At 30.2% G+C, this 13,259-nt stretch overlaps 1 protein-coding gene across 1 annotated transcript in view; it reads left to right on the top strand.

The window, feature by feature from the left end:
• The first annotated feature begins 285 nt into the window (after positions 1-285).
• Positions 286-13,259, top strand: part of LOC118199247 (guanylate cyclase 32E-like) — an 876,682-nt gene continuing 863,708 nt past the window's right edge. Inside the window, exon 1 of the mRNA XM_085815399.1 lies at positions 286-2,075. Within this exon, the coding sequence (XP_085671525.1) occupies positions 1,674-2,075 (402 nt within the window). The 5' untranslated portion in view covers positions 286-1,673. The remainder of the gene's footprint in view (positions 2,076-13,259) is intronic.

The following is a 13,259-nucleotide window of genomic DNA, read 5'->3' as shown; positions in this document are numbered from 1 at the left end:
TTAAAACACAGCGTCTTTCCTATCCACAGTGGAAGTGCTAATGAACTTAAGAGAATTTACGGTAATTTAACAAAGGCATGCAAGGAAACGTTTAAAGCAGTCGCTGTCGTAATAAAAACTTTTAAATATAACTTTATTTCAGTCTCAGAAACTCGGGGCGAAAGTTTCTTTCCAGACAGCGTAGCGCCAGCGGCGCTCTGCCGCGCATGCGTATCATTTATAAACAGTTGCTCCTTCGTGCCCGATTTAAAGTAAGTCAGATCACTTCGGCGTGTCTCAGAGGAAGTGGCTACGTGCGTAATGACAGTGAATGGTCTCGTTCAGAGAGTGTATCTATGCATTGTGCTTTCGAACAGTGTCAATATAATTTCAAAAGTGTGATTTCTTGAACGTTTGCGCATGCTACTCTGCTTCACCTAGCTTGAAATAAGGTTTGATCATTCTGCAATTTTCTTAGATTTGAAACCATTTTCTGATTTATTACATTTAGTTGTTCTTGATCATAAGGAAAGAAGATAAATTAATGTTTTTATTGTGCGAAGTAAATCGATAATTTTCTTGATGTTGTAGAGTAACTTCTCCAATTCTTGATATAGGGTTTAAATTACTTACTTGCAATTTCTATTATGATTTCGAACATGAATTATGCTCTAAATTTAAAGCAGTGTAAGATAAGATGTTTGCACATAAAACACTATTTGAATCCTTAAGCAAAGTTAAAATATTACAACAACATCTTCAACTTAAATGAATCATTGCAAGAACACTGTCAAGTTGTGCATGGAGATGATAAGTAGAGGATTCGTTCAGACAACTGAGAAAAAAAATATGTTAAATTTGCTTTTACAGTTTTAAACGTAACATCTTGAATCCTGAATCATAAACACATATTTTTGCGAATCAGGGTTTTTTCTATAAACGTGGAGAATGGTTTGGAAACGAAATTTTATTTAAGTTGCAAAGTGTTTATAAACTATACTCATGTTTCGCTTGCAGCAGTGATAAATATGAAGAAAATCTGCTTTAAATTGATTCTGGAAAAGAATGAATTAGTTGCGATAAACATAAAGTACTTAACTCTCAAAACATTTAATATTATTTTGCTTTGTAGACCATTAACTGAAAAGATTCAATTTTCAGATAAATTTCAAAGTTAATGCGAAAATCTCAGAATTATATCGCATAAAATGCTGTGTATATATAAGACGTAGATTGTTCTTTTCAGATAGTAAATAAAAAAAATGTCACTGGTAAGAAAATTTGAATTACCTTTAAGAAATTGAGAAACAAAAGTTTAAAATATTTTTCTTTCTTTATTCAATGTTAAGAATTTTAATAAGTATTCATTATTTGAAACATTTGACAATACAAGTGTATTACTTTAAATCTCATCATAAGTGAAAAAGACATTGTTCGCGGCAGAGTGCAAAATTGTATATTATAGTTGAAAACTGAAATTTACGAACGTTAATCTTTTAATTCACATATGCAAGCCGTGATTTAATTTTAACCGATGAGATCAGAAGAAATGAAATCAATTCATTTCAGACTAACTTGATTAAAGGCAAGCATTTAAAAAATAACTCTTGGAATAAAAACGAACATAATGTGTTGAAAACTTCATTCTCACCCAATAAACATTTCCACTCCATTTTATCGAATCAGTGTTCGTAATGTATTTTCAAGCAGGCAATTTCAACAGCAGAACAGTACTTAAATTATATCTTCTGGTATTGATGGAAGTTCGATTTGAACCTGCAGCTTCGAGGAACTTTACGATGGGTTACCTAACAGGCTCGCAGAGACGACCTGGAAATAAAGGTTATCCAAGGCCAGGTCTAACTATATCTGGAGCCATAACGCTTGCCGTGGATGAAATCAACAAACACCATCCTCTAATAAACAACCATACATTGACATTCACAGTGGCTGAAACTTATGGCGAAGAATCCGAAAGCATTTACCAAACAGCACTGCTTTGGACGCAAAACATTGCCGTATATATAGGTTCGCAAGAAACTTGCATCCATGAAGCGAGGATGGCTTCCAGTTTCAACCTACCCATGATATCCTATGTGAGTAGATTCATTTAAAATTTATTTCAGTGTAATATTTTGTTTCTCAGTTTGAATTTATGATTAACAGTTAAATAGTTTATTTAAATCAAAAATATATTGCATGCATTACAGTCAGTTGTTATATAAAATATCCATATTTGGTTTCACGTTATAAACCTATTATTTCTGTTTTAATCTTTTATGTTTCACATGGATTTTATCTTTATTCTTTACTCGAGTTAAGTTCCAATGTAAAATAAATTATATGTATATATATATATATATATATATATATAATTTATTTTATATTGGAACTTAAATATATATAAATAAATATAATTTATTTTACATAAGAATATATATCTATGTATGTATTTTAAGAGGAAATTTTGTTTAACAAAGAATGATTTTTATAAGCACCCATTAAAATAGTATGAGGAATGCCGTGAGAAATGTTTTATGTGATGGGATAAACGTATCAGAGGTTTTTAAATTGCCATTCTTGATAGAGACAACGTTTCTCATTTTTCCAAATGAATATATACCATTTCATAAATTTATATAACTTATAAAATGTTACATTAAACACAATTATTAAATCTCTTTCATTAAATTCGTTAAAGGTTGTAAATATATTATCTTTCATAAATTTATTTATCTTACTGTCTCATACGTAAAAACGTATACAAAATTTTTATTCAAATCTTTTAAATTAACAACTTATATCACGCAGTATTATTATTGTGTACTAGCAGCTTTCGAACTCTTCCTTCTTATGCAACAATACGTTCTTTCGAAAGTACTAAAGAACGATATCATTCTAACTTTTGGCCAAAGATACGTAGAACAAAATCATGAGTATGGTACTATTAAAAGACACTGTAGTAGCATTAAATGCAGTTTAATATCCGGTCGTAGGTCATCGTTTAAGAATTAAGAGCAGTAGTAAACCCAAGTTTCCGGGGAAAATATTTGCCACTCCGGAAATCGTTACCTCTTATTAAGTAATCAGCATAAGAGAATGAATGCAGAAGAAATGCAGACAAATAAGTGTCCATAAGTGGATATTTTTTAACATTTTGCGTGGATTGTAGGGTCAAGATTTATTTTTAAGCAATCGATAAGTATGCAAGTTATATGACTGAATTTTCTATCCAATCATAATTGACTCTTGTGCTCATTAAAATATTTTTATATGTACTTAAATATAAAGAAACATGATTAAAGTTCAAGGTCTTTTTAAGTAGTATAGCTTCTCAGCGTCCAAGAATATTCCCTCCGAAACGTCGTTTCAAACATTTCATTTTCCTAATGTTAATGTTCATTTTTCTGGTTTGAAAGAGGACTGCTTTCGGCCTTTTTACTTTGAATTAGGGGATAAATATGCTAAAACTAAATTACCTAATTTTGAGTCAATATTTGGAAGCTTCAAAGATTTTAGCGCATTTTATATTCTTGTCTTCCTTTAAAGATAATTAATGATCACAAAACCGAAGTTATGATTAAATACGCATTCATCAGGAAAATAGAAGTTAATGTACATTAAATTTGTACATTTATTTTTATACATTTAATTTTGTGCTTTATATGTGACGTTTTTGCTTTAAATTTATCTTTATGACTGATTTATTTGTAATCCTTATAACTTTCATTTTCCCAACTTAAAAATATATTTTCTATTTTACTTGGATATTAATCATTTAATTTTTTGTCGTCATGGAAGCATGTTTAATGATAACGGAACACAAGCATAATAAAAATTAAAAAAGTCAACATAAACTTTAGCAAAATAAAACGTTTGAAATGTTCTCGAGGAAAAATTCTTAGACATGGAAAAGCTATACTACTTTGCATCTAAATTTATAAATAAATTCCATTTATGCCGTTGATTCTTGTATAAATGAATCTCTTAATTTATTAAATTTATTTCTTTGTTATTTTTTCATTTTTGTTGTTTTTGAAGTACGATGGTATTTTTTCATTTTTCTTGTTTTTGAAATACGATTGGGGTGGGGCAATATTCCTTTTGTTATGCGAAATTATACATGTTCTTAAGATCAAGATTCAGGTATCATGTTATAGATGAAAAGGAAGCTGCTGAATGAAATATTTAGTATTTGTTTTTATAACATCTGACATTAAACAAAATTATCCTCTCTCATAAAATAGCAGTAGATTGTTCCAATAAGTCATGAGACCAAAGCGTAAACAGTCATTTTAAGTCAAATAATAAACCCGTAACTATCAAACAAATGAATAGGTTATTATTTCATAAATTACGATAAAAATAAATAAAAATGCATAGTAATGAAAGTTCAAAAGCTGAACTATATTAAATTCCGCTAGTCAACTGAGTTTTCGATAGGGAAGAACACATTTCCCAAAACTATAATGAGAAGTAATTATTTCCTAGATTTATAATCAAAATGCCCCTGGTACTTTATACCTGAATTCTAATATATTGCCTTAATTTCTTCTACGCATGTTAAGATGCACTTTTTTTTTCAGACATCACCCAAAATATTAATTTTATACCTCTGATATGTCTTTCTATGCCTTTTTCTATGCTTCTCATCTTTCTTTCTATGTCTTCTTTTTGCCTCTGATATGTCTTTCTATGCCTTTTTCTATGCTTCTCATCTTTCTTTCTATGTCTTCTTTTTGCCTCTGATATGTCTTTCTATGCCTTTTTCTATGCTTCTGATCTTCCTTTCTATGTCTTTTTTATTCCTCTGATGTTTTCTATGCCTTTGACCGGTTGCTGGTCAAGAGGGTTAATTAAACTATCAGATTACGTGCATAAATATAAAGCATTGACTTCTGATTCCTCTAAAACCAAACTAAATAAAAATTATTGACACTGAAGAGACTTTTATGTTAATACAGGATAGAAATGCTCATTATGCATATATGTATCACACGAAAGAAGATAAATATAGATTAATTCATATTATTTTGTTATAAGTACTTACGAGGAAATTTTCATATACTGCTTATTATATACTCTAAGTGACAGAGCGCGTAGTGAGTAATGTTTAATTCAAATCTTCCTTTCGTTTTCAGCGCGTATGGTCAAGCTTCTACAGTATTTAGTTTATTATATTTCCTTATACTATAGTTCCAAAGTTCATTACTATAGTTTTAAACAACATATTTATTAGTCTTATTTTGCTATGCGCAAAAGTTTAAAAATTCTTGTTTTACTTAGGTACATGTAACACTTAAGTTAATCACAAAGATAGGATTAGAAAAGACATGTATCGTAATATTTAAGTTAGGAATAAGCATGAAAGAATAAATATACCTCGTATCCATCAAAATTCTTTCCTGGCATTGTAACAAAAATGTTTTAGATGACAGAAAGATCCATGTTCTTGCATTTTGTTAACTTGGCATAACTTGCATGCAGTTAACTTTGCATAAAATACAAAACAAAATTTAACTTTTTGCACGTTCCTACGGTTCCTCTAATTATATTTACGAAAAGTTTTTGCTTGTTATATAAAAATAAAACATTAAACGTTTGACACGCGTACTTCAAAAATTTTACCGAAATATTAAATTTCCGAAGTGACCGAAAATTTCAAATTTGCGATATTTGACGCCATTTTCAGTTCGCATTTTGGGTCGATTAAGGAATAAATTACATTGATTTGGGATTAATATTTTCCATTTAAATGCTGTTCAATATTTTCCTTTTCTGATTTATTAATGTCTTTATTTATAATTTTGTTACATTTGGTCATGCTCAATTTTCAATTAAGTAATTTCTAAGTTTTCAAAGTCTAAAAATAAGCTATAAATATTTTCATGAAGTTTTATTACTTTAAAGTTAAAATAATAAAACAATTAATTAAAGTACAAGTAGTTCACTTTTAATTTAATGCAAAAATATTATTGATTGTCTACGAGCCAATACTTAAGCATAACAGTGAGCACGATTTCTATGAGATTAATATTCTATGAGATATGTGAATAAGATCTTCGTTTAAAAAATTGTGTTAGTGAATATTTTTCACAATAATTTGCATAGTAGGTACTCGTTACGTAATCTCTCATCAGAAACATTTTTCTAAACGATATTTTATTTTTAGTTACGTGCAGATGCGAAGATTTCGCTTTTCAATTTGTGTACTGAATATGACTCTCTAGATGCATGAAGACGTTAAAATGTTTTTAAGATATGAATGATATGAATATGCATGACGACGCTAAAAGAAATTTCAGATTAAAATAACCTTTTGATTCACGAGAAAAGTGGTAGCAGATCCATGAAAAGAGAGGAAAAAAATGACAGCAGTTTACAAGGAAAAGGACATTTCTCTCTCTTTGCATGTCTTAATCTGGTTCTAATGCTCAGAAGCTCACAACACACTTCCGTTTCTGTTTTAACTTTTGCCAAACATGAATCAAAACTCTTGCTTAGCTGCATCCAGAGGTCTGATAGGTTACCTGAATATCCTAATTCCTCCCTCGTAGCAAATTAATACATTAGAATAGTGAGCGAAGTCGCCAGCAAATATCTTGATGCTTTTCCTACATTCCCTTTGTTTCACAACCGCCGCATTACTTCATACAACTATGTCCACTCCAAAGGAAATTACACAGCCTTCTCGTGTTTAGCTTTTACTATTATTATATACCACCTGAAAAATTTAACCTGAAGTACTTAAATTCTCTATTTAGATTTAGTTCCAGTGACAAACTACTCTTTCATAAAAAAATAAAAATACAATTTAAGCAAGCTACGAACTCTTTTATGCTTCTTTGAATAATAAATCCAGATATGCAGGAAGAACTAAATAATTTATTTGTAAAATAGACAGAATAGGCAATACACATACCACAGTAACACCTAGAAATATCTATAGGAGAACGAAGATACCCAGTAATTCCTTCTTAACACATGAAGTAAATCTTAAAATTCCTCACATAATTCTGAAGTTAAAATCTAACTCGTTATTCAGCTAATCGCAAAGTTTCACAGACGATTCAAGATTTGCCGCCTCAGGAGTGTATACGAATCTGATGAAGGATTAACAGAAATCATAACTTTACACACCTACGAACTTTTTTTATTTCCCGAGCATTCATTTCAGTTTTCAGCAGTTTGAAGCGATTAAAATATCTACTTTTCGAAGAATTAGCTAGTAAATGCTATATAACCAGTCATCAGAAAAAAAATCTTCCTTATAGGAATATATTCCTTAATATTGTATCAACAAAGTCCCTAACTGTAAATTATTACTTAATTTTGTATTTCATTTTGCTTTTAATTTGTAGAGACATTAGATATTTTTGGAAGCAGGCAAGATGAAAAATTAGCAACGACTTCGCCGGGAATCGAACCACGGAACTATGGAATACCGGCCCAGTGAGCAGAAACACTACACCACGAAGGCGATGAAATACCTTATATACTACCCCTCTTAAAGGGCGACTGGGGTTTTTAGGCGACCCAATCGCCAAATCCTGGGTGGGGAGAAACATCATCCACCACCATTTTAGTTCAGGCGCCAGTGTAGAGACATTAGGATTTTTATGGAAGCAGGCAAGATGAAAAATGAGCAATCACCTTCGCCGGAAATCGAATCACGGACCTCTGGAATACCGGCCCATCGTGCAGAACCACTACACCACGAATGCACGTCAAGAAGGTGGGAATATACCTTAAAAACTGATTGAAAATCTAGGAGATTCCTGAAATAGATCATATAGGAACCTTTGTTTTAAGGATAAAAGAAAAATAACAAACATTTGGAAGAAAATAAAATCAAAATTTTAATATGCATAGAGTTGAAATAAGAAATACGATTTACTCTGAGATTGGAAGAAATTCAGAGTTGGAACTGTTTTACAACGGATGAAAATAATAAAAACTGAAATAAACTAACTGGATGCTACTCTAAGATCATGCATTATAGATTCTTTCTCAACGAAGATTTTTATTTCTCTACCAAATTTAACATACGTGTGCGTTTTTAATATATATAATTATTTAGCCTATAATAACTGAAGTTAAGACTAGCATCTTTTTGGATTCTTTTCGCCAATTGATGAATAACGTTTTCTTATTTATTATCATATATTACAGTATTATTATTATTATTCAATAACATTTTTATTAATAATTAGTTCAATATAATTAATTAAATTACCTAAAACAATATTAAATTTGTTGCAATTTTACCACAAAACCGGTAAATCAATTTCAACATAGAAGTATTTTCATGTACTTTTAGCAAAATACATCTGTAATTTAATTTAGGGTAATTTTTTTTTTTTTTTTTTTTAATTTTTTGACCAAATTCTACAAAGTGTGAAAAATTCTTTCTTATGGATAATATCACAAAGCAAACAGCTCTTTGTCGTCAAAATACTAAAGGGAGGACTACACAGTGAATTCTAAAATATCAAATAACTCTTCTGCGAAGGGGAAAAAGTATTTAAATATACCACTCTTCAATTTTTCAGAGCATAGAAAAGAATAAAGTAAATAATGCATGCCTTTCCATGAAAACGACATAGCGCCACTTTGTGTCGTAAATAGTTGCAGGCAAACATAAGTAGCAAAGAATGAAAATAAAAATAATAATAATTAAAAAAACCTTTGCGAACAGAATGAAGCAATGAAACAGAAGCTGCTTCTTTAAGAGTTTAAAAGTAATTTTTAAGAATATGAAAAATATGCCTGTCCTTTAACAATTCTTAAAGAGAGAATCAGGGAAGAAAATGAATATAACCTGAGATATTCTGAACTCCACGACGGCGAATAAAAATAACGGAATGGCATAAATTCATTAAATTTACGATTCTAGGGCCAAACTTGTGAATATTTTAATAATTGTATTTTCGAATTTAATAAAGAATTGTAATTATATGGTTATAATCATACTGTATATTAATAATTGCATTTTTTGTATAGTTCGCAGGAATAAAATTAATTTTTTAAGACTGATTTGATATGTCTTTGAATGCAGTTTCTATACAAATTGATATTGACTTTCATTTACACCATTATACTCAACTCCACCCACACGTCAAACTTATTTATTAGGGCCGAAATGAAATTTATTTACATATATTTGCAAGCAAAGTTTGGGGGTCATTTCCCTTGTATTAAAATTTAAAATTTCTAAAATGTATGTTAAACTTTAAGTTAAACATGTCTCGAGAAAGATAAATTTATGACGCTCTGAGGAGGCCATAAATTTCTAGTCGCCCGATGAAATTTCTTTATCTTCTATATATGTATAATTATGTCGATTTTCAATGCGTTTTCATTTTCGATTACTTTAATTTCAGATGTAAATCTGTTAAATTTCAATATATTTAATGGCAGGAATGTGTTCTATAGAGACACGAAGACTGCCGCCAAAAATAGATCATTTCAGAACAAGTGTGAAAAGACGTTTTGTGTTTCTTAAACTGAACACAGTTCAACAACTTATTTGCTTGCCGTCAAAGTAGGATGTTAAAAATTATCATTATATTACGGAACATAAATCATTTAATGATATTTTCCCTGGCGGATCTTTAATGAGAAGTGAAATTTAATCTTTCTTGAAAATGTTCTGTCGGTGGAAATTTCACCAGATGAACATCACCTGACATTTCTGACCTATATGGCAAACAATTTACCATTTAATGGCGCGGCAATTGTGAAATAATGCTTCATTATTGTGTGCAATGTAATATTTTTAAATTAATCAACAAAAATCAAATAATTACGTAAATTACAATTATGAAACTCTATAAAATTTGATTTGTGTTAAGGACACCAAAAATATTGCAAAATACATTTATAATTCTATAATAGAAGATTTTAAAACTTGTATAAATTTTAGTTTGTGTTTTGATTCTACTACCGACATTTGAGCAACATCGCAGTGTTCTTGTTTCTTTAGATACTGGCGTCAACAAAATTTAATTTATGACGAGTTTAGACATTTCTTTCAAAGAAGAATCAAATCTTAGGTAAAGCTTATCCTAATATCATTAGTACGTTTCTGGAAAATAATTATATTCACATTAAGAAATAAGTGAATGTATACGGATGGATGTCTGTCAACGATGATATTTAAAACTGAATTTATTTTTTTAAAAATATTTCTTTTTGGAAATATCCACTCCCTACACTCTATCATTTACCAAAAACCTTTAACAGCACATGTCTTAATGCATGTACTATACTGAATGCTATTCGTTCACCAGAACTAAACCATAGAAAATTCAGAAATTTGTAGAAAGAAATCAACTCTAGTTAAGGTCAAGTTTTGTTTTGTTCGTACTTCGGTGGGACGACAGAGGAAAGTTTTTGGATCGTTTTTTTTTCCTTCTGGATCGGATCTTTTAGAATTTGTTTTGCGCCATCTTAAAAAAAATAACAATAATGTGGTTTACATGGTGAGAATAAAGTCATTTCTCAGGGGGTTAAACAAAGTATTTGCTATCTAAGAGAAATTAGGTTTTCTTTACAACGAAACACAAAAGCAAATGCTGTATAATTTTCAAATCATAAAAATAGCTCGAAAATAATGTTCATCTTCAGAAAATTTAATAATAATTTCAACTTATTTAACTGCTTTAACAAATAAACTTAAAAACAGATTTAAAGATTTCAGAAATACCAAGAATCGCCTGTTACAGAAAATCCCTGGAATGTAGAAACAGAAGTTGTTACAGAATACGCCGCATTGGGAACGATTATGAAACGCTATTTCATGAATTCATCGAGCTTAAAAGGTTATATTAAAAGAAAAAACAAGAATAGATTATATTTAAAAAAGACAGAGAAATGGTTATATTTACTAAATAAATAAATAAAAGGAGGATGCTATTTTTCGGGAATTAGTGACTAAAATATACAAGATTGTACAAATGTGTCCGCAAAGGTTGCTTAAATTTTTTGCATTAATATATTTTTGCAAGTCTTTTGAAAAATGTAATATGCGATGGGTTTATATAGAAATAATTTTACACTTTCTCCTTAATTATGTATTAAAAGTAGAAAACAGCTGTTATAAACTTGATTTGTCAACATAACAAAATGTTTGACACAATGCCAAAAATTTTGTTAATTTTTAGGTAAACATTTTTACACATTAAGGTTTATTGTTTACTTTTATATTATGTTGCAGGCCGCATTATGTAGTAACCAGAAATAGAAAACGCTGAGCATGGAGGATTAGATACCTCAGATTGTGAGATAAGTGCATAATTTAGTGCAAGGATCCTGTTCAGGATATGTTAAAAGGACTGTAATCTGTTAGTGTCTTGCATGGGACGGAGCAATTCTACCACAGAATCAACGATGGCTCTGGATCTGTTTTATATTAATACAGATTGATTTCATTGAAATTCTTGCCAGAATTGCTATTTTTCTGCAGTAGGCGATGGGTTATTCTTTTGAATTACAGCTCTGTTATGTCAGTCATCTCGAAACGATTCAGATGACATCAGTAGAGGGCATTATGTGGCAAATGTTGAAATTAAAAGTTTCGATGTTGTTCGTATGACATTTCTAATTTCTCTGACAAGATGCTACACTGATTCATTGGTGTCGATTGTATGCGTATGTAAGAACTGTGATTTCAAGACTTAACAGCATCACTTCGGCTCTAAAGCCGGCTGACAGATAGACTAGAGAACTGATCGTTTTCAAGTCCACCGACCAGTCCCTGATTCTTCGCTTTTAAACTTGTGCCACCTATTTATAAGTTGCACTGAGTTGTCCTATAACATGTGTAAGAATTATGTTAATTTTATTAACAATTAAATTTTGAGTTAAAATTCTTTCCTGTCAAATTCTTAACTTACTACTTCCGGTCACAACGTAGTTTTAGAATCACGTCTTATTACATAATGAAAAGGAGTGGTATTTAAACCGCGAAGTTCTTCGGTCTAAACGAGAGAGTTACCAGGTATTCTGTCTACATGCATTCGCCTTCTTTAGGCTACTCTCTCGTAAGCTATTATTACGCTTGGCCGTACTTGGGCCCTTGATAACTTCGCAGTCATCTCGTGTTTAAGGGGCGAACTATGTTAAAATCTTGATAGCTTCGTCTATATCTCTTTAGTTTAGATTAGTTTTAGTTTACTTCTTAGCCTCTTAAGTTCAAGTCCAAGTGTCGGCTTTTATTGTATACTCCAAGAGAAAGTTCTGTTAAATCTTATCTGAATAATAAAGGGTTATTTATCCTTCCATCTCGTTGTTTCTTGTCACACGAAGTCAAACGATTTTTCGCTTATCAGTTCTTAAGAGTCTTCACTTTCTACAGTAATTTACAATTACACTGTGAGGAATCCCGCACATCGTTTCTAAAGTTTTTAAACGGCAATCACCTAAATCTGAAAATAAGTTCTTTCAATCCCTCCAAATTATACTTATATTTTGCTATTTAGGAAATTATATTTATAACAGGATAATTTAGGCATTCAAAATAAGTAAAAATATGCATTTACATATTATGCATAAAAATGAGTTTAAATGGCTATGCTACTAGTTTTTATTCATAGCAATGTTCAGAAATTTGTTTATATTTCCATTAGTTAAAGTATCCATGAAATGATTCAATCAATTGATTGGAGGCATATAGTAATTTCATATACAATTATTATTTTTTACTTTTCAGAGGGATTAATTCAAGCAAAGGAAAATTTACAAATTTATTAGTTTCAATTCAAAGTCCTGATTTTGTTTTGCTTTTTCAATAAATCAAGACAATGTTTCGATACTTGTTATGTTCTTATCAAATCTTTGCATTGATGCTAAATGTATCTGCTATATGGGCTAGTCCAAATAGTGCTTCGCTTTTTTTCAAAAGTTTTAACTAAATCACATTTTATTTCATTTTTAGTGATGTAATTTCCTTGTATAATAAGTGCTTAGCATGCAGACATGGGAGAGCCAAGCCTTCTTTAATTTAGAAAGAAACACAGTATGAACGGCATCCATTTCTTCGTATGAAACACTAAAGTGTCAGTGATTAAGCGTTTGTCCTGTGATATAATTTACTTACTACATTAAACTGCAACAGTTAAATATTGTTTTAAATTACCTGGAAAAACCTTTGGATGCAGTGCAAGTGTGAAATGCTCTGTTATAAATCGAGACTTTTGTCTTGAGATTAAAAAAAAAAAAAAAAAAAAAATTGGTATTATCTCTGCAAATTGAGCTTATCGAATTCATATACTATATAA

Source organism: Stegodyphus dumicola, chromosome 4 (genome assembly GCF_044657685.1).
Source record: "Stegodyphus dumicola isolate Sdum_Otavi_A_Nest chromosome 4, ASM4465768v1".
Lineage (NCBI taxonomy): Eukaryota > Metazoa > Arthropoda > Arachnida > Araneae > Eresidae > Stegodyphus > Stegodyphus dumicola.
Note: the sequence above shows the minus strand (reverse complement) of the source record. Positions and strands in the feature narration are given on the sequence as shown.